The 27881-nt window shown below is 41.6% G+C and overlaps 1 protein-coding gene across 1 annotated transcript; it reads right to left on the bottom strand.

The window, feature by feature from the left end:
• Positions 1-326: 326 nt before the first annotated feature.
• Positions 327-27826, bottom strand: agk (acylglycerol kinase). Its single transcript, XM_060923902.1, has 16 exons — positions 27606-27826; positions 27353-27487; positions 27028-27067; positions 26157-26236; positions 25973-26048; positions 25801-25893; positions 25668-25700; positions 19910-20004; positions 18119-18188; positions 17950-18029; positions 16921-16978; positions 16685-16832; positions 16500-16597; positions 11544-11614; positions 11334-11418; positions 327-1277 (listed from the first exon to the last, which is right to left on the bottom strand). The coding sequence occupies exons 2-16, from the start codon at positions 27460-27462 to the stop codon at positions 1146-1148; spliced, it is 1269 nt and encodes a 422-aa protein (XP_060779885.1). The 5' UTR covers positions 27463-27487; positions 27606-27826; the 3' UTR covers positions 327-1145.
• Positions 27827-27881: the final 55 nt, after the last annotated feature.

The following is a 27881-nucleotide window of genomic DNA, read 5'->3' as shown; positions in this document are numbered from 1 at the left end:
TGGGTGACCCCAAACTTTTGAACGGTAGTGTATATCACAATGACCAAATTTCAGAGGGAATTAAATTTCACTGATTTTATGAAAGTGAAAAGCCGTCTCGTTTTAACAGCAAAATAGAGTTAACAGTTTAAATAATTTTTTTTTCCCCTTTACATTGGTTTGTTTGTGTGCTGAAGTGTTAGCATTCTGTCATAACTGGTAAATGAAGCGCGGGAGTTTTGCATTTGGGAAGATCGTGTTTGGGTCAGGATGGCCGTTCTCCGACACAATGAGGACGGTCAAACAATTAAGTTAATGAAATAAATCAGAAATGAGTCAAGTCATGCTTTTGGGTTAATTTTTTTTAATGTAACTGGTTATATTTTCAGTTGTAATAATGGTTCATGATTTTTTTTTTTTAAATTCATACCTGGTCCACATGTAAACACCACAGGTTGTACTAGTGAAAAGTTTGGACACACCTAATTCAAGGGTTTTTCTTTATTTTTTTTTTCTTAATTAAAAGACACCATGTCAAAGTAATGATGGATATCGTTTCTCTTTACTTAGTTGAGCGGTTCTTGACAGAATATGGATTACTAGTTGTGGAATAGGGCCATTTACTGTATTTACACTTTAACTGTTTGATTTCAAACGTATTAAGGCGGCAAGAAACTGCACTAATTAACTTTTGATAAGGCTCGCCTCTTAATTGAAAAGCATTCCAGGTGACTACCTCATGAAGCTGGTTAAGATAAGTGTTTAACCAGCAGTGTGTAAAGCATCAGTTTTGATATCTTCAGTATTGTTCTACAATGTAGAAAATAGTCAAAAAACAGAAATTGATGATGTATCCAAACTTTTGACTGCTACTGTACGTTAAAGTAGCTCAACAGCGTTGCAGCATCCTCCTTCCTTCCACTGCACTCAGGTTCAGCAAAGCAAACGTTTCAACAGCTTCCTGCAGCGCATGATTTAACTGCACATGGAGGCATCTGTATTCTCTTACGTTAATCAAATACAGATTTAAGTAACATCATATTGCTCTGATGCTGTCTCATTAACACCTAGGCATAAAAAGTTTCTGATACATGGTTAAAAGTCCAATAAATTTGAGAGCAGAGCTCAAAACCTTCCCCGCTATGGGTTTCAGTCCAGTATCTTGGTCAGTTCATCTGTGCCAGCTGGTCTCTGCGTTCAGAGCTGCAAAAGAACCTCAGCTTCCGTGGCAGAAGCTTCACTTCCACTGGCATTGCCTCAAACGCTTCGTTGTCGATGTCAAAAAAGCCAGCGCCCTCCTGTGGCCGAAACATAGAACAGAGTTAGCCAGTTCAGCTCTCTGCTGATACACAGGCAATGGTGGACTAAGGAAGGAATAAAACACGATGGGGCATGTGGTTATAGGAAAGCAATTAACAACAGGCTGATGCGATACCACCCTACACAAGTTTTTTTCCCTGTAAGAACATATTACAAATTCTTTTTCTCCCCTATACCACATCAATTACATCATTTTATTATATTAATTAAAGAATGACATACTTTGTCTTTTTCCAGTTACATTTTAGGTTGTGGAAGTTGCTTCTTATCACTTTTGTTATAGAAGCTATAACCAATTGTTTCTTCACCAGCCTCATTTTCAAAAACAAGAGTGCTCAGAGCATAATATCCCACGCTGGCAACTATGCCATAACTCTGGTAAAATGCAACGGAATTGAATGAAATTGCAATACGTGTGTGTATTACCGACATATAACAGAGAATTCTGTCAAATTTCGTGAAATTCCTCCAATAATTGAGAAAGGAGTTGATTTCAGAAGGTGAGTACCCTTCCTGAGACGGACGGACATCGCCACGACATAATCCCCCTTCGGGCCTTTCGGCCAGCGGGGGATAATAAAAATCGTGAGGGAAGCTGATTTAGAAAGCAAGCACCACCTTGATGAAACTGCCAAGGTACAAGTTTGTTATTAATCAAGGACATAACCCTGGTAAAATTTGCCCAAATTAAACAAAATTTCAATGGTGTGTGTAAGTGTCGTATAACAAAGCCTTTTGCCAAGTTTGGTGAAATTCCTCCATGAATTGTGAGGAGTTGATTTCAGAAGAACCTACATCCTCATGAAATTGTCAAAATACAAGTTATTTAATCAAGGGTCAAAACACTGGTAAAATTTTCACAAACGAAATTAAATCTCCGGTGAAACGAAGCTGCGGCGGTTTGGTATTGCGGGTAAACTTTTGGACTGGTTCAAGGACTACCTCTCTGATCACCATCAAAGTGACAGTCTTGGGCAAAACGTCAGAGCCACTTCCAGTACACTCTGGAGTGCCACAGGGCTCTATACTTGGGCCCTTTTTGTTCCTTGCGTTTGTCAACGATTTATCCTGCGTAGTCACGTCATCGTCTGTTGCATTATACGCCGACGACACCAAGTGTTATCGCGCAATTAACACCTCTGAGGACAGTGCATGCCTGCAAAACGATCTTGACAGCATATGCAGTTGGTGTGATCTCTGGAGGATGGACCTCAATCTGTTTAAGTGTGGGCTTCTGTCGTTCACGAGAAGCTTCAAACCTCTGCTGACCACATACCAACTGAAAGATGCGCCTGTCAAAATGACGGCGTTACAGTCACGCCGTATCTCAAGTGGAACTCTCATGTCCAATTGGTTTTAGCTAAAGCGAGTAAAATGTTGGGCTTTGTTAGAAGATCTACTTTTGAGGTTAGAGATATCAAGGTGCGGAAGTCACTTTACATCTCTCTGGTCAGAAGCCGTTTGGCGTACTGCTCTCAGGTCTGGGCCCCACAATCCGTTATCCTGCTCTACTCAGTTGAGAGAATCCAGAGATGCGCAACTAAGTATATTTTATCTTTTTTGTTTAGGTCAGATGTTAACTACAAGGACAGATTGTTTAAGCTAGGACTCCTTCCTTTGTGTTACTGGCATGAGTACCTGGATCTTGTTTATCTTTTTAAATCTAATGTCAACAGACCAAAATATTTCTATTAAAATGTACCTACAACCCCGATTCCAAAAAAGTTGGGACAAAGTACAAATTGTAAATAAAAACGGAATGCAATAATTTACAAATCTCAAAAACTGATATTGTATTCACAATAGAACGTAGACAACATATCACATGTCGAAAGTGAGACATTTTGAAATTTCATGCCAAATATTGGCTCATTTGAAATTTCATGACAGCAACACCTCAAAAAAGTTGGGACAGGGGCAATAAGAGGCTGGAAAAGTTAAAAGGTACAAAAAAGGAACAACTGGAGGACCAAATTGCAACTCATTAGGTCAATTGGCAATAGGTCATTAACATGACTGGGTATAAAAAGAGCATCTTGGAGTGGCAGCGGCTCTCAGAAGTAAAGATGGGAAGAGGATCACCAATCCCCCTAATTCTGCGCTGACAAATAGTGGAGCAATATCAGAAAGGAGTTCGACAGTGTAAAATTGCAAAGAGTTTGAACATATCATCATCTACAGTGCATATTATCATCAAAAGATTCAGAGAATCTGGAAGAATCTCTGTGCGTAAGGGTCAAGGCCGGAAAACCATACTGGGTGCCCGTGATCTTCGGGCCCTTAGATGGCACTGCATCACATACAGGCATGCTTCTGTATTGGAAATCACAAAATGGGCTCAGGAATATTTCCAGAGAACATTATCTGTGAACCAGCCCTGTGATGACCTGGCGACTTGTCCAGGGTGTACCCCGCCTTTCACCCGTAGTCAGCTGGGATAGGCTCCAGCTTGCCTGTGACCCTGTAGAACAGGATAAAGCGGCTAGAGATAATGAGATGAGATTATCTGTGAACGCAATTCACCGTGCCATCCGCTGTTGCCAGCTAAAACTCTATAGTTCAAAGAAGAAGCCGTATCTAAACATGATCCAGAAGCGCAGACGTCTTCTCTGGGCCAAGGCTCATTTAAAATGGACTGTAGCAAAGTGGAAAACTGTTCTGTGGTCAGACGAATCAAAATTTGAAGTTCTTTATGAAAATCAGGAACACCGTGTCATTCGGACTAAAGAGGAGAAGGACGACCCAAGTTGTTATCAGCGCTCAGTTCAGAAGCCTGCATCTCTGATGGTATGGGGTTGCATTAGTGCGTGTGGCATGGGCAGCTTACACATCTGGAAAGACACCATCAATGCTGAAAGGTATATCCAGGTTCTAGAGCAACATATGCTCCCATCCAGACGACGTCTCTTTCAGGGAAGACCTTGCATTTTCCAACATGACAATGCCAAACCACATACTGCATCAATTACAGCATCATGGCTGCGTAGAAGAAGGGTCCGGGTACTGAACTGGCCAGCCTGCAGTCCAGATCTTTCACCCATAGAAAACATTTGGCGCATCATAAAACAGAAGATACGACAAAAAAGACCTAAGACAGTTGAGCAACTAGAATCCTACATTAGACAAGGATGGGTTAACATTCCTATCCCTAAACTCGAGCAACTTGTCTCCTCAGTCCCCAGACGTTTACAGACTGTTGTAAAGAGAAAAGGGGATGTCTCACAGTGGTAAACATGGCCTTGTCCCAACTTTGAGATGTGGTGTTGTCATGAAATTTAAAATCACCTAATTTTTCTCTTTAAATGATACATTTTCTCAGTTTAAACATTTGATATGTCATCTGTGTTCTATTCTGAATAAAATATGGAATTTTGAAACTTCCACATCATTGCATTCCGTTTTTATTTACAATTTGTACTTTGTCCCAACTTTTTTGGAATCGGGGTTGTAGAAGGTTTACTAGGCGATTAGATTTGTCTAGGGGAACTATGTTAAATGTACCCAAGGCTAATACTGTGACTTTTCAGACCAGTTTTTATATTCGGGGTCCTAGAATCTGGAATATTTTACCCCCGCATTTAAGGAATTTGAATCAGTCACTTTCACAGTTTTAAGAAGGACCTTTTTTATATTGTAGTAATTTAACTAGGCTTTATTTTGATAGTGATAGACCACAGACTTTTAAATTGGTGTGTGTAAAATGTCATAGATGTCGGCCAATCTCCACTCTCGGCACCAGTTTGTGCTGCTTTTAGTCTGTATGCTTCTAGTTTTTTTTTTTTTTCTGTCCTCCCCTTTTCTAATATAAAAACACACACAACTTTATTCATGACACACTTGTGAAATTCCTCTCTGCATTTAACCCATCTGAAGCAGTGAACGCACACACATACCCAGAGCAGTGGGCAGCCATGCTAACAGCGTCCGGGGAGCAGTTGAGAGTTAGGTGCCTCGCTCAAGGCCACCTCAGCCCAAGGCCGTCTAATATTAACCTGACCGCATATCTTTGGACTGTAGGGGAAACCAGAGCACCCAGAGGAAACCCACGCAGACACGGGGAGAACATGCAAACTCCACACAGAAAGGCCCTCACCGGCCGCTGGGCTCGAACCCAGAACCTTCTTGCTGTGAGGCAACCGTGCTAACCACTACACCACCGTTTTATTTATTGTACTATTGAAATTTTTGTAATTTTGCAGGACCTCAGGTATTGGAGCTTATTGCTCTGTTGATGGACTCCCTGCCGTTTCATCGGCGAAGTTTAGAAAAATAAATAAATAAATCGCAATATGCGCATTACCGTCATATAACAAAGCCTTTTGCCAAGCTTCGAGAAAGTCGTCCACAAATCATGAGAAGAGTTGATGTCAGAAGGCAAGCACACCTTCATGAAATTGTGAAAGTACAAGGTTGTTAATCAAGGGCCACAACTCTGGCAAAATGTGACCGAATTGAACAAAATAATTTTCTTGCGCTAGCTCCGGCAAGCTCGGACGTTGGCTCCGGCAGCTATTTACACTGGATCCGGTGTAAATAGCTGCCGGATCATAATTACAGTAAACTAGTAAATACAGTAAAGGAAAAACTTGAGACTGAAAGGTTTTAACAGTCATCCAAATGACTGAACGTAAACATTGCTACAGTAACATACTAGCTACTGTTGTTGACATTAGCTAGTGCTAACAGCTAGCTGCTAGTGCACTGCTACAACACAGACACCGACCCTAATAATACAGTTCTTGGTCATTGCCTGGTAACAGCAAATTTATAACGGGCCATGTCTCAACAGACTAAGAAGTTATTTCAATGACATTTAATAACATTTTGTTTATCCTGAGGACCGAAAGTAAATGAAAATGTGAACAAACCTTAGCTGTAATAAGATGGCGACCACCGGCTCCAGGGACGACCCGCTGATGTAGGCATGTTACCCAGCCTGACACAAAATATTTGTAGGCATCCAAACTCTTATACGCTTTCAGATCAATACCTGTGTATGGCGATGGGTTTTTAACGACATAGGTATACAGATCATGTGGGCCGAAGTCAGGTAAAGACGAGGGCTTCGTGTACTTCCGTACGTCAGTGAACAATCCTGGTGGAAGCAGGTAAACGTCGTTCTCTAAGCCTGCTAACCTCAATTTTTGCAAATACCTCTCCCTCTGCTCGCCCTGTAAATGCCCTACGTCGCTGGATAGTGAAGGTGTTTTCTGCATCTCGCTCCTTTTTCTTTTATGTTTTTCGTTTGTCGCCTTCCTCGCATTCAAACTGATTCGAGCCGTGACGTCCAAAATGGCAGCGTCACATGACTTGGTCACGTGGGTGAAAAACATCAATAGTGTCAGCCAGGCAGATCCCCTTGTATGAGCTGTTACTATAGAAACAATAATGCATTAGAATGCGCATGGTTAATATTAACCTATCGTTCATGTTACAGCTGGAACTACTGTCCGAGTCGTGCTACTATCTGAAAATAACGCACACTTTCTGAACACTCAAATTAGAGAATTCACCTGCGCTGTGGTATACATAATGTACGAGATACAAGTAAGGGTGCAGGGATGCTGAGTATTGGCACGGCTGTGTATTGGGTGTAGGCACGAGGTAATTTGGTCTAACAGCACGATTGAGTGCAATACTGCTTTTACAGAACAGTTTTATACATAAAAAAAAAAAAAGACAAAATATTTGATCCTTGTCCCATGATCGAAAACAGATCCTGAAGAAGCCAGACTCGATTTGTAGCCATTCAGCTAGCTGGTTCACTAGCTCACAATGATTTGTACATTCCCATTAAAGCTCATACGCAACGGTTTTCAATTTATGCACATTTGAAACTTTATATGTTAAAAAACCCTCTGTAATTTTCTTCTGGTCCCAAGAAGTATTGTTAATAAGTAGTAATTAAAATAAGTTAGCGCGGATTGTGGCGAATTTCTGTTCGGCGATTTTCGTGACCGCTCAGTGCATGACGTCATTTAAGACAAACAAACCGCTTGAGTTGAGTCCACTTACATTTACTTACATTGCCGTTCGGCTTGAGTGCGGACGTGTGTTCAGGAATTTCCAAAGAAAAACCGTGCCTTATTGTTGTGCAGTGAACTGTAACAACGGGACCGGTTCAGGAAGAAGTTTTTACCTTTTTCCAAAAGAGGAGAAGAGGCAGAGAGAGTGGATTGGCTTTTTCCGGAAGAGGAGACGAGGCGGAGCGAGAGGGTTGGCTTTTTCCAAAAGAGGAGACGAGGTGGAGAGAGTGGATTGTGCGCGTGAAACAAAATCAAGCAGCCAAAGAAGAATTGGAGCAGCAACGCTCAAGCAAAAAGGAGAAGATTGGAGGTAAACATTTTTAGTTTTGCTTGCAATTGACAAGTCAAGAATCCTGAGGGCTCCTGTACAATCATTGTGGAAATGAGACAAAGGGATATTTCCTCGCTCAGAGTCGGCTATAAATAGTATAATACCATGGATGGCAGGCTAATGTAGCCTACCGGCATACTGTCAAGTAATCGTTACCTATATCCACTAGGGAGGGCGGTTTAATTATTCTTCAAAAGGGCTCTTATTTAGTATGATGACAAAAGTAGGAATTTATCATAACTACCAGGATAAATCGTTTGGGCGCGAGTCTTGTTGAGGTCCGGGGTCACCGCGATCAGAGTCGGCCGAGTCGCTGTCTGATTCCGAGGCCGCACGGTCAAACCAGTGAGCCACGTTCACCGATTGCTTCGCAACAGCCATAGGTTCATACATACTGTATATGGTTTCACCTCTCGATATTCAATTTGGAGAGTCCCTACTTCAAAATCGCTATTGCTTTCAGACATTTTACACAACCTCTCACGACCAAAGTCTGTACACGTGTGCTCGGTTCGCAGGTAAACACAGAACTGCTCCCAGTCTGTTTGGCTTGAATGATGTCATGATGACGGTCCGCTGCCGGTGAAAGTGCGCATAAGTGAGATGTAAACAAACCTTCGGAAATTGGGCAAAACAATATATTTTAACCGTTTTATTCAATTTTAAGGTGCAAATTAGACACTAGGAAGATTGAATTCGCTTTTTGGGTCGTTCTTCTAGACAATAAAGTTGATATTCTATGTTTCACCTCCGACCCTTGCCTATGACCTTTAAAGGTGCATCTGGTGAAACTGGTTTCCCTTCTTCATCTGACAAGCCTTCATATTTTAAATCAGAAGTTATATTTATGAAAAACGCATCGTTTGCCATTTTTAACTACACTAACCGTTACAGTGGGACTGTTGTAAAATTTTTCAATTTTAGCATGACAAACACAGACAAGTTCAGTGATACACACAGTGAAACCTCCCAGTGTGGTTTTATTAAATTTCGGCACTGTTGGAATTACACTAGTAATCCACTCAAAATAGTGAACCAGAACTAACTGCTGCACAAAGAAATTAATGATCACCTTCTGACCAATCAGATTCAAGAGTTCTACAGCATCAACGGTGGCATTTTGATGAACTATTAAAACAGTTATTCCACGAAATCGAGTCGTACATGAGCTGATAGCTGACGAGGCACGTAACCATGCACGATGAGGTTGAGTGGAATAACTCTTTTATTCGATCCACAGTCACTGGATTTTGAGAAACGGAGCATTTTTTGCAAATTCGATAAATAAAAACTTTATACAAAACAACTGACAAAATCATTTCCGTTTAGGCAGACTTCTTAAAGGAGATACGCAGAACCTTTATTTTTAAATACATTTCTGAGTGGATAGTATCTCTATTCTAGAGTCTTGTATGCTGCATAAATGGGATATATATATATATATATATATATAACAACATTTATTTACTTACTTATTTCCCCCCCAGAGTTAAAAATTGACCGCAAAGTTGGCATTGGAGCTGCCCCGCTGAGCCAGCCAGCCCTGAGTGCGTGATGTCACAGCGGGAACCGGTTTTAAGGCCGAGGCCTTTGACAGCTATAGACCAAAGTCATATAAATAAAAATTTATGGTGAAAGTAAGAAATCCCGTTACTGACTTGCTCAACTAAGACTGATTTGACTTCACTGATTGTGGGTTGACTCTCATTAAAACAGGCTGGGTGTTATAACTTATGCAACATACATGTACATGCATGCATTTTCACTGATAAAATGTAAAAGGTTTATTAAATAATCAGATGAACTGAGACAATCACATTCTGAAGCAAATTAAATAATCTCATACCGGTAACTTAAACACACGATACAAGTTACGGGTATTAATCTAAATGCAGGTCAACAACGAGTGTTGTTTTATATCCAAATGAGAGTCGCATCATACCCGTCTGTGTTCTCGCTTCTTGAAGGCCGATTGTTTTGAAACAATCTGACTTTCAGTTGTTCATTTAGTTCTCTGTTCATTTGCTTCTTCCACGTAATGCTGAGGCGAGCATATCCAGCAGAGAAATCAGATGGCTGATCCACTCATTCTCCATACTGAGTACTCCGCCATTACTGCTCCGCTCAGGCAATTACTAAAACTCGGGATGGGATGTCACCGGTTTTAGCAACAACCGTGGGGAGGTCACTGCCTGAGCGATAATATGCGTCACGTCCCATTCTTTCAATACGGGCTTATAGCCAACACTCCTCAACAGATCAGAGGTCTCGTACGAGTCTTCAGTAAAATGTGCAGAGCAGAGGAGAGACCACTTCATAGGCGCCCAATGTGCCCGTGAACTTCTCGCAAAACACGTCCAAATCTTTGCAGTTTGAACATTCTTGGGCCATGAATGCAACGTAAATCCACCTTCTGTCATGTTGCTGCACCGGCCAAAAACACATCTATGTGGCATGGCGATAAATTAGCTCAAAACGGAGGATCGGCGTTGCAGTCAGCTCTGTGTTTTAGTATAGCGGAAATGGCGATGAGACCGATAGACTTCCTGCTGTGACGTCACAGATGTCAAGGTCATTCACTCAGACCGCTACCTCTATGAATCACTTTAATCATAAAAATCACTATATTAGATTTATTGTTAACACTTAACTATTCCTGTGCCATTCTTGAGGTCTCAAGGCATTTATAAACGAAAAGTGAGGCCATGGCTCTGCGTATCTCCTTTAAAAACCTATCGATGGCTGCACGAATTGACTTTAGGTGTTTTATTTTACAGAAAGTGCCGTCTTGCCGAGGTATAGAATAGTTTTAGATATGTTTATTTAAGGCGGCACGGTGGTGTAGTGGTTAGCGCTGTCGCCTCACAGCAAGAAGGTCCTGGGTTCGAGCCCCGGGGCCGGCGAGGGCCCTTCTGTGCGGAGTTTGCATGTTCTCCCCGTGTCCGCGTGGGTTTCCTCCGGGTGCTCCGGTTTCCCCCACAGTCCAAAGACATGCAGGTTAGGTTAACTGGTGACTCTAAATTGAGCGTAGGTGTGAATGTGAGTGTGAATGGTTGTCTGTGTCTATGTGTCAGCCCTGTGATGACCTGGCGACTTGTCCAGGGTGTACCCCGCCTTTCGCCCATAGTCAGCTGGGATAGGCTCCAGCTTGCCTGCGACCCTGTAGAAGGATAAAGCGGCTAGAGATAATGAGATGAGATGTTTATTTAATTCTTCCTTGGACATTTCAGTGACTTAATTTTCAAACTTCTTTGAGCTTTTGAATCAGTCTCCCCCCCCAAAACAAACAAACAAACAAACAAACAAACAAACCTTTTAATGTTTAAAAGATGAAGAATGTAAATAAACCAGCAAAATGACAGTAGCAAATTGTGAAAAAATGCGATAATAAATTCTTGAAAAATAATTTTTTAAATAAATGTTCTTGCTGTCATACTTTTATTCCAATATTTTGTTCCTTTTTTTGTATTTTTTGGGGTTTTGTTTTCAAGTTTTTATTTCGTCCTCGGTTGGTTCAGCAACACGCTCCGCCATTTTGTTTTCCTCTACTCATGGTATGAGCTGATATCCTAGTAGTAGAGTAGCCAATCAAAGCGCACGATTGCTCATATCCAGTGAACGTGGAAAGAATAATAGCCAATATTTGTAACACTTTTCACAAAAAAACAAATCCTCACCTGGGGCAAACTGAGCAGACATACACCTGCCTCTATCTGAAATGCCTTCTCTGTGCACTCACATGGATTTTCAGCTTTTTTAGTCCTGCACAATCACAAAAATCATCCATCATTATATACCAGTCAACAAATACATCATCCCTTGCATAAACAAAATCTGAGAATAAAGTTTTCTTCTAACAAGTTAAAACATTATGTTAAAATAAATACCCTTCTGTGATGAACTGTCCAACTGTGAGCGTATCTGGCTCCACAGAGAGCACCAGGGAATCATCTGTCCGCTGCAGGAGGAAGACAGAAGATGAGAAGTTTAGGCCTCTCAAAGTACTGCAAGGTCTGACTCCATTTACCTCAGCTCAGTTTCATCAGTCAGAACTAAACTGTTGCTTGCAAGAAAAAAAAAAAAAAGTGCAGTTTTCAGATACTTCCTCCATCACATCATCAAGAGGTAAACAAACAACAGAGATGTTCGCACCTCTCTGTTTTTTTTCCATCAAACTCCTGTGAAACTCTCACAAATTTTTTTTACCAATACAAGTTTGTAGTAACTGATTTAATATCGGTCATTAAGAGAAATATACAAGATGTTATGAGAATACTAGGGTGCATCAGTTGCCCCCTAAAAATGAAAAGTTCCTCCGATCATGATGCATTTTTGTTTTTATGTTCCTTCTGGTAAGAAAACACACTGGGTGAAATATTTTAACAAAATTCAAAAGTTTAATGGTGGCACCAGGAGCTCAAAGTTATGGAAAAAGCTGCTATTTTATGACTTTTATGACAATTTCGATCACTTTTCATGAAACATTATGGCACCTTATAGAGTATACCAAATATCTTAGATACACATTTTTAGTACATATTCTAAATATATTATCAAGCACAGTTTGAGTTTTAGCTGTTCATTGAATCATTGTTCAACTACTTTTAAACAATACAAATGTATTATGAATCACATTAATGCTTCTCAATCCCTTGCAAAGGTTCTTAACATGATCTCTGGCTCACAAGAAATCAATAAATGGAGTCCAACATTGTGATTCAAACCTTACACAAAAACATAAAATAAGCATTTTTTGGCAAAAAATGAACCTCATGGTGCCACCATTAGACTTTTGAATATGGTCAAAAAATTTTACAGGATGTCTTTATTGGTGAAAAGGAACACCCAAACAAAAATGCAGCAGATTTTATGAAAGTGAGGGCAACTGATGCACCCTAAAGAATACATGTCACAACGCTTTAAAAAAAAAAAAATTTAAGCAAAAGATGCGTGAACAGAACATTTTATAAATAATAAAATGACCAAGTATAATATTTTTGTCTCATTTGTTTAACTGGGTTCTCTTTATCTACTTTTAGGACTTGTGTGAAAATCCGATGATGTTTTAGGTCGTATTTATGCAGAAATATAGAAAATTCTAAAGGGTTCACAAACTTTCAAGCACCACTGTACATTCCAATTTCATACATTCCGTTTCTCAAACAGCTAAAATAAAGCCTTTTCGATCAATACAGAAGTAACTGCTGGAGTGAAACCGGAGCCCGAGTCGTAGTAAAAACCTTGGAGCCAGGGCATGTACAGTAAATATGGCTGGATGGGCAGTGGGTCGCCTCTCACCTGCCCATATTACTTCAACTTCGTTGTGGTTATCATCATTATTATTAGAGTCAGAGAGTGTCTGCTGATCCTGTGCAGGGTCGCGGGCAAGGACCCTGGCTTCTGTTTCCAGTTGAGAGTACGCCATGCACGTTTTGGCTGCCATTTCTCACCTGAGCTTTTCATTTTTCTCCCCCCCCCCCTTTTGTTTGTATTTTTTTTGTGTAGTTTGACGTTTGGTTTTTTGTTTGAATGTTTTGTCCGCTGGTTGTGGTGTGGCTCCGGCCCCAAGTTTTGGGCGTCAGTTCCCTTCAGGTCTTGGTCCGCTGTGGGTGATTGCATGCACTCCTGGCTGTGGACTGCAATGAGCTCGTTGCTCTTTTACCATCGTGGTTGTCCAGCGCTCTGTGCGATGGTGCTTCTGTGCTTGGTGCGGTGTTCTGAGCAATGTTGCTCAGTGGCGGTTCTGTGTTCGGTTTGAGGATCCATGATGTGGTGTTCCAAGCGATGTTGCCCGGTGGTGTCGTAGCAGCTGTGCAAGCGGTGTGGGATTTATGTTCGTGCACCTGGTGGTACTGTGGTAGCTACACCATTGGAATTACATCCTGACCCTATTTTGGTGGACTCCCCCCTCCCCCAAAGTAAAGTGCTGTTCAATGACAACAGATATAATAATAATAATAATAATAATAATAATCCTGGTAGGGGCGGCACAGTGGTGTAGTGGTTAGCGCTGTCGCCTCACAGCAAGAAGGTCCGGGTTCGAGCCCCGTGGCCGGCGAGGGCCTTTCTGTGCGGAGTTTGCATGTTCTCCCCGTGTCCGCGTGGGTTTCCTCCGGGTGCTCCGGTTTCCCCCACAGTCCAAAGACATGCAGGTTAGGTTAACTGGTGACTCTAAATTGACCGTAGGTGTGAATGTGAGTATGAATGGTTGTCTGTGTCTATGTGTCAGCCCTGTGATGACCTGGCGACTTGTCCAGGGTGTACCCCGCCTTTCGCCCGTAGTCAGCTGGGATAGGCTCCAGCTTGCCTGCGACCCTGTAGAACAGGATAAAGCGGCTAGAGATAATGAGATGAGATGTGTTGCCAGTCAAAACAAACCTTGCCAGCGGCACTTATTTTATACCTATATGTGATGATGGTAATATTTCTCAATCATCAGCTGTCAGGTTATAGTCCTATGAAAATCCATGACCTTGAGTTTGACATTACACAGTCATTCAAGGTCAAAGATCATGGCAGCAACTGAAAGCCCATATGGGACCTTCCTATATGTTGATAATGGTAAACATCTGCCTATCAGGAACCATTTTAAAGTTATAGCCCTTTGAAAACCCATAACCTTCAGTTTGACCTTTAAAGGCCACTCAAGGCCAAAGATCATGGTGCCAAATGAAAGCCCATATGGGAGGTTGACCTTTCCAGTGACCTTGACCCGATTACACCTAAAATTTAATTAGATAATCTACAGACCATTGCCCACCTACCCTGAAAATTTGAAATCAAACAGTGCAACCGTCTAGACGCTAGATTGTTAACAGCCAGACACATAAACAAACTGCGCTGATTACAATACCTCGCCCCGCTTTACTCCATCACAGGCGAGGTAAAAAGCCTTGACCTGGACCATGGCCTTGACCTAAAACGCATCCATCGTGAGGGAAAAAAAAAATTATTGGGGGGAGATATTCAGAGGGTCAACTAGGGTGACCACCTGTCCCGCATAGCGTGTGCAGCATTTGAAGCCGAATTTATGCGTCCCGCAAATTCAGAACGTGTCCCGCATAATCGATGCTTGCTGAGGGGGATGTCGCTCTCCCCGGGCCACCCAGGCAGCCAAACGAATATTACTTGACATTTCAGCACACCAGCGTCGCCACTATAGACTGTAGAACAAAACCACACACACACCCCTCACAACTGACTGGTTGTTGTCAACTTTTTGTTGTTGCCATGACACCGCACTCACGTGCACAGACAGACAGTGACGAGGGACGCAGGTGCAATGCATGCATTGCTTTCATATTAAAAAATGGAGAAAGGTACCAGGGAGATGGCAGGTGAGGCACCGCCACCTCCAGTTAAAAAGAGGTGTATGTACAGGAAAGAGTGGGGAAATGAATATTTGTGGCTGAAAGGGGTTGAGGGGGATACCGAGAGGGCTTTTTGTGACCTTTGCAAAACATCTTTCTCAATCGGACATGGCGGGGAATACGATGTGAAACGACACAGGCTCGCGGAGACTCACAAGAAACGTGTGCAACAGAAAGAAACGTCTAAATCTATGGATGCTTTCCTCCGACCTAAAAACGACTCTCTAGCTGACAAAGTGACTGCGGCAGAGGTGACGAGTGTGTATCACACTGTCCAACACGCAATATCATATCGGGCAGGACTTTTTTTTTTCTGCCGTTTCTGTGGTGCTGAGCCACTACAATTCCTGTTAATCCACTGAAAACTAAATGGAGACTTGTCACTATTCCTGCTGTACTGATGCACTGCAAAGCCTCAGACTCAATATTATATTATGATTGATTTAAAGTGGGCGGCACGGTGGTGTAGTGGTTAGCGCTGTCGCCTCACAGCAAGAAGGTCCTGGGTTCGAGCCCCGGGGCCGACGAGGGACTTTCTGTGCGGAGTTTGCATGTTCTCCCCGTGTCCGCGTGGGTTTCCTCCGGGTGCTCCGGTTTCCCCCACAGTCCAAAGACATGCAGGTTAGGTTAACTGGTGACTCTAAATTGACCGTAGGTGTGAATGTGAGTGTGAATGGTTGTCTGTGTCTATGTGTCAGCCCTGTGATGACCTGGCGACTTGTCCAGGGTGTACCCCGCCTTTCGCCCGTAGTCAGCTGGGATAGGCTCCAGCTTGCCTGCGACCCTGTAGAAGGATAAAGCGGCTAAAGATAATGAGATGAATGAGATGATTTAAAGTGAATAAATTGTAATGGAAAATAAATAAAATTGAGTAGCTTCAGTAAATCATAAGTGGAAGTGTGTCTGTCAAGTCATTGAATGGTCAAAATATTATGTTTATTTAAAAAAAAACACATTTGGTGGCCTGTTCATGACCATACATCACCAATAACAGCAGAATAGGGTATTATTGATATGCCATTTAAGGTAGTATGTGCTAGAAATGGGTAAACCACTATCTATGAGTCTTCCAGCGGCCGGCGCGGCGCAGTGGGGGCGGCGTCCCACATTGTCCCTCAAAAACATACCCCTTGTCCCCCCTTGGGCTTATGAGCAGGTGTTCACCCTAGGGTCAACTGAACTTGTAAAACGACAGGACACTCTTCCTGGAAATAATTTGTGGAGCTGTAACTTAAAGTGAAAGATTTCCATCTGTCCCATTCACTAACAAGACGCCAGCCACTCGAGAGCCTCAGAGGCATTTTACCTTCACTTCTGACTCTGCGTTACGATATCCACCTATATGTACACACACGGTCATCGCCATCAAATGGATAAAACGTATTGTTTAAAAATAAATAAATAAAAACAAAAAGAACCCACACTACTATGTCTGCACAAATAAATAATAAATTATTAATTAAGGTGACTTACTCTTTTCACCGGATTCCTGTTCTGTGTGCTGATTATGAGCTCCAGTGTCGAGATCTGCTTATCCTCCCAGCGCTCTGGTTCTGCCTCTACATGGGGCTCTGAACCCAAACACACACAATTCACTGAGACTTCAGCAATTACAACCTGCAGCAAAAACAAATTTCACAGATGCACATCAATTCGACCTTCTGCAGGAGGCGTCCAGTAGTTTTTTAGTCTCCGACAGATGCGATAGAGCAGACTGGGTTTCACAGGCTTCACATCAGGCAGGTCTGGGGGTCGAGGGATGGGAGGCAAGTACGAGACAGAAGCATGATGGATCTGTGGCCACTCCTTAGACACACAAACCAACTTTGGTTGATTTAACGTTCAAAATTCATAAAACTACACAGTAAAACACAAGTGTACACACAACACTCACCCTTAGTGTACTAAACCAATGTGCTGCTCTTGTTTTTAAAGGTCCAAGATACCAATATCTTAAAGACAGGCAGAGAAGAGCTCATTTTAATGTTTTTTATATATATATATATATATATATATATATATATATATATATATATATATATATACACACACACACACACACTGAACAAAAATATAAACGCAGCGGTCCATATTTTATGAAATACAAATGTTCAGATAGAAATTCATTTTCATTTTTATTTTCTATGTGCCCGAGCCCAGTCCAGACGAGAACGTCGTCGCCCAGCAGTCAGGTCCAATCCTCGATGAGGTCTACGTGCATGGAGGCCAGCTTCTCTGAGTCGGTTTCTCACAGTTTGACTGCTGACCCTGCGATTGTGTCTCCCCATGGTCTCATCTGCGGTCCATGTTGCAGTCCGGCACCGATCACGCAGGTGGGTCAGACGGATATGCCGGTCTTGTGCTGGAGTGGTGACACGTGGCCTGCGTGCATGTGGCATTTTGTCTGTGGTGCCATGCTGCTGAAATCGTCGTCGGAGGCGGACTATCGTGGAATAGCACCCCCAATTGACGCCCTACAGCTCTGATGGACATTCCAGCCTGCAGCATGCCAATGGCTCGTTCCCGGTTGATTCTGGTCATCTGTGGCATCTTGACATTTGAACATTTTTGTCATTTTAGGGTGGCCTTTTATTGGCCCCACATAAAGGATGGTCAGGACATGCATTACTCAGTGAAATTTTTGTCTGCAATGGTCACACCCGACTGGATCATGGATTATCTCAAGTCTGGGCACTGCTCAGAACTTGAGTAGAGGGACATTTTTTTTTTCCAAAAAATGTTTACTGGTATACTATCATTTGATGTGGGCAGAAAAAAAAAAAATCAGTATCGGATGTACAAAATAAATAAAATCTTTAGGTGCTGCGTTTATATTTTTGTTCAGTGTATATACACACACACCAACTTTCAAATAACAAATGCACTAATATACAGTAGTTTCCCATTTTGTTAAACCGCTCACTTGCTAATGGATGTTGCAACGTCTCGGAAGGATCCCCAGCGTAAACTTAAGAGAGCAAAGACTGGCTGCTCCTTCTCACTCTGAGAACAAAATGCAAAACATACCACAAAACGATCAATCATGTTCATAGATTACCTACACAGCAACAGAATAAGTAAGTATGTTGTACCTTTATCTGAAGGACATCCAGTGGCACCGTCTCCCCTTTCAGAATAGACAGCGTTGCTGAAGTGATGCGTCTGAAATTCACAAATCAATCAATCAATTACATCCTGCCCTGACATACAAGTCGTGCCATAAAGATAAAAGGTACAGCCCCAATTCCAAAAAGGTTGGGACACCGTGAATAAAAACAGAATGTGAAGATTTGCAAATCATGGAAACCCTATATTTAATTTAAAATAGTACAAAGAATATATCAAATGTTGAAACTGAAAAATTTTATTGATTTTTGAAAAGTATATGCTCATTTTGAATTTGATGTCAGCAACATGGTTTAAAAAAGCTGGCACAGGGGCAACAAAAGACTGAAAAAGTTGTGTAATGCTAAAAAAAAAACAAACCTGATTTGGTTAATTGGCAACAGGTCAGTAACATGACTGGATATTAAAAAGAGCATTCCAGAGAGGCGGAGTCTCTCAGAAGTAAAGATGGGGAGGAGTTCAGCGCTCTGTGAAAGATTGCGTGGGCAAACAGTGCAACGAATTAAGAATAACGCTCCTCAATGTAAAATTGCAAAGAATTTAGGGATCACATCTGTGGTACATAATATCATTAAAAGATTCAGAGAATCTGGAGAAATCTCTGTATGCAAGAGACAAGGGTGAAAACTGAGACTGGATGCCTGTGATCTTCAGACCCTCAGGTGACACTGCATTAAAAGCAGACACGTGTCTGTAGTGGAAATCACTGTATGGGCTCAGGAACACTTCAGAAAACCATCGTCTGTGAAAACAGTTCATTACTGCATCCACAAATGCAAGTTAAAACCAGATATAAACAATATCCAGAAACACCGGCACCTTCTCTGGGCCCGAGCTCTTTTACGATGGACTGAGGTGAAGTGGAAAATTGTTCCAAGGTCTGATGAATCAAAAGTAGAAATTCTTTTTAGAAATCATGGACACCACGTCCTCCTGGCTAAAGAGGAGAGGAACCATCCGGCTTGTTATCAGTGCACAGTTCAAAAAACCAGCATCTGTGATGGTATGAGGGTGCATTAGTGCACATGACATGAGGAGCTTCTACATCTGGCCTGGGAAGGCATCATTAATGCTGAATTACACACACACACACACACACACACACACACGTTTCAGAGCAATATGCTGCCATCCAGACAAAATCTTTTACAGGGAAGGCCTTCTTTCTTTCAGCAAGACAATGCCAAACCGCCTTCTGCACATAAAAATTACTTGGCTCCGTAGTAAGAGAGTCCAGGTGCTAAACTGGCTTGCCTACAGTCCAGCCCTGTCTCCCATTTAAAACACTTGGCTCATTATGAAGTGCAAAATATGACAAAGGAAACCCTGAACTGTTGAGCAACTGAAATTGTATATCAGGCAAGAATGGGACAACGTTTCTCTTTCAAAACTACAGCAGCTGATCTCCTCAGTTCCCAAACGTTTACAGAGTGGTGTTAAAAGTAGAGGTGATGCAACACAGTGGTAAAATGCCCCTGTCCCAACTTTTTTGAAATGTTTTGCAGACATCAAATTCAAAATGAGCATATATTTTTCAAAAAACAGTAACATTTCTCAGTTTCAACACTTGATATGCTGTCTTTGTACTGTTTTCAATGAAATAGAGTTTCCATGATTTACAAATTATCACACTGTTTTTATTTACAGTTTACACAGCGTCCTGACTTTTTTGGAATTGGGGTTGTAAATACTACATTAATTACACAATGGCCAATGCAGTCCAAAGAAAGAGGGTTTAATAGGAGTACAGTACTTACTTTACTTTGTCATCAGTAACTATATGCAGACTTTGGCTCAAGGAGTTCTGAGAGCCCAGAGGAATGAAGCCAATGGGAGTTTTACTAAATGCTTCCTGGGATTAAAAAGGGAATAAAATCAGTAAACACTTATGAACACACAGTATTCACTAATTTTTAAACATTCAATGTCTTTGTCTTCCTTATTAAAATACCTCGAGGACATTTTTACTGGAGAGAAGGTCGCAGTGTTACAAGTGGATTTGACAAGAATAATGCCCAGATTTGGAATGAACACTTAATCAGACTCATTTATCAATCGTTTATTTAAAGTTGTATGTAAATGTATTCGTGGAACAAACCAAGCTAAAAATTTGCCAGATTCACACAAGTTTGGGTAATGGGGATTTTCCACGGACTCATGTGCACATGCTGGTGAGCACCAATCAGCCGTAAAGACCCACGCATACTCATGACGTGTCAGATTTACATTTAGTGACACCTACAAAATTCCATAAAAGGAAAAGCTCACAGAGAACAAAAGGCAACAAAATGATGAAAAAAGCGATAAATCTTATAGTAACACTGCTCAGCAACCACAAGTACAAACTGTTCCTCCTTTTATAGGGTGCCATTTAAAGGGGTGCCAAATATAATATATACAGTTGCTGATGTGACAAAGTAACGTATTCTTAAGTATCCTATCAAATTTATATACTACAACCCCAATTCCAAAAAAGTTGGGACAAAGTACAAATTGTAAATAAAAACGGAATGCAATGATGTGGAAGTTTCAAAATTCCATATTTTATTCAGAATAGAACATAGATGACATATCAAATGTTTAAACTGAGAAAATGTATCATTTAAAGAGAAAAATTAGGTGATTTTAAATTTCATGACAACACCACATCTCAAAAAAGTTGGGACAAGGCCATGTTTCCCACTGTGAGACATCCTCTTTTCTCTTTACAACAGTCTGTAAACGTCTGGGGACTGAGGAGACAAGTTGCTCAAGTTTAGGGATAGGAATGTTAACCCATTCTTGTCTAACGTAGGATTCTAGTTGCTCAACTGTCTTAGGTCTTTTTTGTCGTATCTTCCGTTTTATGATGCGCCAAATGTTTTCTATGGGTGAAAGATCTGGACTGCAGGCTGGCCAGTTCAGTACCCGGACCCTTCTTCTACGCAGCCATGATGCTGTAATTGATGCAGTATGTGGTTTGGCATTGTCATGCTGGAAAATGCAAGGTCTTCCCTGAAAGAGACGTCGTCTGGATGGGAGCATATGTTGCTCTAGAACCTGGATATACCTTTCAGCATTGATGGTCTCTTTCCAGATGTGTAAGCTGCCCATGCCACATGCACTAATGCAACCCCATACCATCAGAGATGCAGGCTTCTGAACTGAGCGCTGATAACAACTTGGGTCGTCCTTCTCCTCTTTAGTCCGAATGACACGGCGTCCCTGATTTCCATAAAGAATTTCAAATTTTGATTCGTCTGACCACAGAACAGTTTTCCACTTTGCCACAGTCCATTTTAAATGAGCCTTGGCCCAGAGAAGACGTCTGTGCTTCTGGATCATGTTTAGATACGGCTTCTTCTTTGAACTATAGAGTTTTAGCTGGCAACGGCGGATGGCACGGTGAATTGTGTTCACAGATAATGTTCTCTGGAAATATTCCTGAGCCCATTTTGTGATTTCCAATACAGAAGCATGCCTGTATGTGATGCAGTGCCGTCTAAGGGCCCGAAGATCACGGGCACCCAGTATGGTTTTCCGGCCTTGACCCTTACGCACAGAGATTCTTCCAGATTCTCTGAATCTTTTGATGATATTATGCACTGTAGATGATATGTTCAAACTCTTTGCAATTTTACACTGTCGAACTCCTTTCTGATATTGCTCCACTATTTGTCGGTGCAGAATTAGGGGGATTGGTGATCCTCTTCCCATCTTTACTTCTGAGAGCCGCTGCCACTCCAAGATGCTCTTTTTATACCCAGTCATGTTAATGACCTATTGCCAATTGACCTAATGAGTTGCAATTTGGTCCTCCAGCTGTTCCTTTTTTGTACCTTTAACTTTTCCAGTCTCTTATTGCCCCTGTCCCAACTTTTTTGAGATGTGTTGCTGTCATGAAATTTCAAATGAGCCAATATTTGGCATGAAATTTCAAAATGTCTCCCTTTCGACATTTGATATGTTGTCTATGTTCTATTGTGAATACAATATCAGTTTTTGAGATTTGTAAATTATTGCATTCCGTTTTTATTTACAATTTGTACTTTGTCCCAACTTTTTTGGAATTGGGGTTGTAGAAAACAACGAAATATCTTGGTAATTGTAAATATAATACTTTATACGCTAAACCGCACAAGAGTCACCATTTTTAAAAGACCGTGACGTCAGCGCTACCCACTGCACTAGCGGAACTCTCCGAAATAGAGGAGATAAGCATGTAATCATGGCATCGGGCGCATCAAGTGAAAGCAACAGCTCTGTCGAATCATACGAAGAGATCCCGCAAGACACACGGCAAGCAGGCTATGGCTTAGAAGGGTACCAGTTTGAACCTAGGAGAGGTACTCTCGACTCCGTGATGAAATAAGAGAAGAAAGCTCGGATGACGGCGAGGATGAGACCAGGCCCGGCGCCAGGAACAGTTTACTAAGGGGGCAATTAGAAATCGCAAGGGGGCAAATATTTTTCATATAGTGTGTAGTAGTGATGGCGGTCTGACAACGTGTTTCAAACAATTAACTGCGCCAACCACAAAACCACGGCCCCGAAGGTTGCTTTAGTACGGGAAAATCATGTGACATATTACCAGGGCAGTTGTGCTTTATCAACTCCCGTGCCCACCTGTTACCCCTCCCCTCCAGTTTTCTCACAGACACGCGGTACAACCGGAAAGATGCCACACATAAAACAAACACACGCAAACCTACAGGCAAGTCCTTTACGTTTAAAATACATACAAATAGCTCCGCGGCATGAAAACAAAACGTCAATCCAAGTCTAAGGTACTTGGCTCGGCGGCCAAAATCATAATTTAAAAAAATCAACAGACCCCGCGGCTGCACCAGTAATAGCCTTCCTGACTCGCACCGAGTCAACGCTAACCACTTAATCCGCGATCCCAGTTTAGGCGTGTAGGGGACTAAACACTCTGAAGTGATGAATTTTCAACCCCGCTGCATGGGGGGGTGACGTCAACGACACATATTCTTACGCTATTTGCGCACAAAGCGGACCATATATGAACACATACACCAACATAAACGGAGATAAACTTAGCCTACAAAGAAAGAAAATGGATTCACAATATTGTGATTGAATTGGTTTAATTCGGTGGGGGAAAGACTACTCCCGTAAACTGACTGCATATTACAGAGCCAGTGCACTTGTAAGTGTAGACTACATGTAAAACCCCCGCCCGCACAACCCCTCCCCTTGTCCTTATCACAGGTCTGTGTGTGTGCGGCTGTGTCAGCATTTCACACATACACCCACAATAACAATTAAGTGATCTGAGTCTCCCTTGAGGGGGCGGGGCTGTAGCCACGAGGGGGCGACGCCCCCTTTCGCCCCCCCCCACGGCGCCGGACCTGGATGAGACTGATGCTGACCATGGGCATGGCGAGCGTGGGGCAGAGCGTCTGCGTGCAGGTGACACGGCGTGGTGCTCGTGCGGAAAATGTAACGTGGAGTTGCTCACGAGTCCAGCAGAATTTATTTGCTGCAATGAGATAGGCGCCACCCGTGGACTTGCGAAATCGTCGCAAGAGGCAGAAACAGGTATTTCACACGTGATATTCCCAACCTCAATGAGCCAACACAACTGGGCGCATACATACGTCATGAGTGTTACGCAGAGAAAATGAACGTGCATTCTGATTGGATAAAATTAATATCATGGCGGGCTGTTCAAACTGCGGAAATAGTTTGCTCGAGCTACTTTCAAAACACTATAACTTTCCAACCTTAGAACAAAAAACTTTTGTAAGTCTTGAATAAGGTTCGTTAATGTGTGTTTTATTGTTATATTTACTCTATATATTGCCCTCTGTTCCCCTTTAAAATGGATTTTTGGAGGGTTAACACCATTTGATTTACACAACATGCATACCACTTTAAAGCTGAAAACTGTTGTTTTATTGTGACACAAATAATAATTAAAGATGAAAAAACAGAAATCTGGAGTGTGCATAAGTATTCACCCCCTCTAAATAACAGCTGGTCCAACCAATTCACTTCATAAGTCACATAATTAGTTGATTAAGATCCACCTGTGTGCAATCAAAGTGTCACATGATCTGTCACATGATGTCTGTATAAATCCACCTGTTCTGGAAGGACACTGACTCTGCAACACTACTAAGCAAGCGACATGAAACTTTATGCTGTACACTCCACAGAGTGGGGCTTTATAGAAGAGTGGCCAGAAAAAAAAAAAATTAATTGCTTAAGAAAACACATTTGGAGTTTGCCCAACAGCATGTGGCAGACTCCCTAAACACATGGAAGAAGATTCTCTGGTCAAATGAGACTGAAATTGATCTTTTTGGCCATCATGGGAAATGCCATGTGTAGCGCAAACCCAACACCTTGAGAACAGCATTCCTACAGTGAAGCATGGTGGTGGCAGCATCATGCTGTGGGGATGTTTTTCATCTGCAGGGACAGGAAAGCTGGTCAGGACTGAAGGAAAGATGGATGGCACTAAATACAGGGCAATTCTGGAGGAAAACCTGTTTGAGTCAGCCAGAGGTTTCAGACTGGGACGAAGGTTCACGTTCCAGCAGGACAATGACCCTAAACATACTGCTAAAGCTACACTGGAGTGGTTTAAAGGGAAACATTTAAACGTCTTGAATGGCCTAATCAAAGCCCAGACCTCAATCCAATTGAGAATCTGTGGCATAACTTGAAGATTGCTGTACACCAACGCAACCCATCTAACTTGAAGGAGTTGGAGCAGTTTTGCCTTGAGGAATGGGCAAAAATCCCAGTGGCTAGATGTGCTAAGCTAATAGAGGCATACCCCAAGAGCTGTAATTGCAGCAAAAGGTAGCTCTACAAAGTACTGACTTTGCAGGGGTGAATACCTACGCACACTCCAGATTTGTGTTTGTTCATCTTAATTATTGTTTGTGTCACAATAAAAGTTTTCAGCTTTAAAGTGGTAGGCATGTTGTGTAAATCAAATGGTGCTAACCCCCAAATATACATTTTAATTCCAGCTTGTAATGCGACAAAACAGGACAAATGCCAAGGGGGATGACTACTTTTGCAAGACACTGTATATTGTCCTAATTGAATAACTAGTCTTACTTATCCATAAATTGAATCTTCTGAACTGCTTTCTTTCACGTCATTAATATGAAACCTAGGTTTCACAACTTTTTCACTAAATTAATGTGATAGCACAAGCATATTATTTAAAATATTAAACTGCAGTAATTCATGCTAATTACTAAAACTTAGTAGCTCTTGTAGCATACAAACATTTTCCCAAAACAATCCTCTATATTTTCATGAACGACAATTCTTGTGTAAATGCTCCACATCTGTTCATATCTAGAGTGATAAATGAGGCTCACTGTGTCTGCTGATGAATCTTGTGCACATCATGATTAAAGAGTGATCCCTCTCTCACTATGCACAGACATAACTTAGAGCTTTTACACAGAAATGCATGTTCCCATGTTAAAAAGAATGACAGTAAATAGCACTCCTGTTGTATATGGATAGTTTTATCACAGTACATACCTCATCAGCTCTGCGCAGCAAGCCAGTTATAACCTGAACAAAATCAAAGACAGGAAACATTTTTCCTACTACAAGAATTTATGCCAGCAAAATGTTAAAATCTTTCCAGTGAAATGACACCAACGTGTATTACCTCCTGCAGGGTTCCGTCACCCCCAGCAACAATCAACATGTCCGTCGGTTCCATCAGATCCATTAGCTTTTTGGCTTGCCCTTCATAATCTGTCTAGAAAAAACTCAAAGCATTATCACAAGTTTAAAAAAAAAAATCAAAAGCTATAAAACAAGGCACTAAAGTCCAATACCTTTATAACTTTAACCTCAATGCCAGCAAGATGTAGAATAGGGGCTGCGTTCTTTTCAAACAGACTGTTAGCCTTTCTGTGGAAAAACGTGCACATGAATTTAAGCAACACAAAATCATCATGACTGGCAAGTTAAGCTCCATGTTCCAAAGAGTGCTGAAAAGTGATTATGGCAAACGCTCACCCTTTACATGCTGCAGGATTCAGGATTACTGTGGCTTTCTGCAGTGACTCCTGGGGTCCAATTAATTTCCGGCCAATTTCCTGTTTACCAACCAGATCAACATCGTTGCTACTTGCTATTTTGTAAAATCAACACTACTAATACTAATTTATAGTTGCGGGTGGGTCGTATGATATTTACATACTGATAAATAGTTTCAGTCGTTTTCAGAAATGGCTTTATCCTGGTCAGGGTCACGATTGCTCAGAAGCCGGTTCTAGAAACAGTGCTCCATCACAGGGGACATAAATTCACAAACTCATTCAGACCTGGGGCATTTTCAAGCAACCAATTCACCCACCAGCAGGTTTTTGGGAGCTGGGAGGAAACCAGAGAATCCGGTCATTATCCTTTTTACCAATTTTTAACTCTTCTTATTTACTGTGTCAAATATATTGTGCTGCATGAGCATGTCTGTTCGATACCTTGGCAGGTAACCAAAAATTAATGGCACACTTGCCACCTCATAGCTCCAGGGTCCATGATTCTCTCCTAAACTTGGGTTACTGTCCGCATGGAGTCTCGCATGTTCTTGCCGCATTCGTGTGGGTTTCCTCCCGCCTCCAAAAAACATACTGGTAGGTAAACTGGTGACTCTAAATTACCAGCAGATATGAAAGCATATGCATGGTGCCCTAAAATGAACTGGTATCTAATCCAGGGTGTGTTCCTGCCTTGTAGTCAATATTCAAGTAATCCACTGCAACCCTGACTAGGACAAAACGATTACTGAAGATGAATGAATGAACATACCTGCATATATATGTGTGTTGTGATTATAAGGATTTTCCCTATCGCTCATACTGAGTGGGAGATTATGAAGATTACTCACCCGAGCCTCCTGACATGCCTCTCGTCGCAGTACATTGTCACTGTAGGGAAGAAATGACATAAGAGTTTGTTACCTATTTTCAAGTAAAAACAGCTTGCAAACCATCTATGCAAAAGAAATCTATATTACTAAGAAATAAGAATAAGATGTTTTGCTATATAACTCCACAATCATAATAATCAACATTCAATGAGCTCCCTCACCTCTGACAGTAGTAGTTAGTACATATAATGTAATCTTTATATAGATTATAATGAAATAGCATGGAGGTGTTGGGTTTTTTTTGTATAAAGGAAGGAGCAATCAGGATTAAATCGCTACTAACCAGTGCTTTCCATATAACCAGTGTCCACCATAAGACAGGACACACACAGCAAAAGTGGATTTTTTCCAGTGATTTCGTAAAGTCCGTAAAACTTTCACAACTCGGGCCATTGTCCCTGAGCAAATTACTAGCTAGCTACAAAAGAAAACATATAATAATGACTGCTAAAATAAAAACACACAAAATGTTTGAACAGCAACGTTATTCATACACTGGGTTTGACATTTTTCAGCAAGCATGATGACCGGTGTACCGGCAATTTCTGTCCCCTCCAACAAGAGAAACCTCGACTGTAATGACAGTTCCCCTCTCGAAAAAACAAAAACAACAAAAAAAGCGTTGAACAACAAATATTGTAGTTCTGTGTCATATATAAGCTTCAACCCAAATACTCTCCTATGGTTGTGGTTTATTTCGTGAAGTGTAGATTAAAATAATAGAATACAAATAATTAATTGACGTAACATGAAAATCCGGGACGGACAAATCCCAGCATGCACTGCGCTGAAAACAGACGTGACGTATCGAT

This window comes from Neoarius graeffei, chromosome 6 (genome assembly GCF_027579695.1).
Source record: "Neoarius graeffei isolate fNeoGra1 chromosome 6, fNeoGra1.pri, whole genome shotgun sequence".
NCBI lineage: Eukaryota > Metazoa > Chordata > Actinopteri > Siluriformes > Ariidae > Neoarius > Neoarius graeffei.
This window is presented reverse-complemented; position numbering and strand designations above follow the sequence as displayed.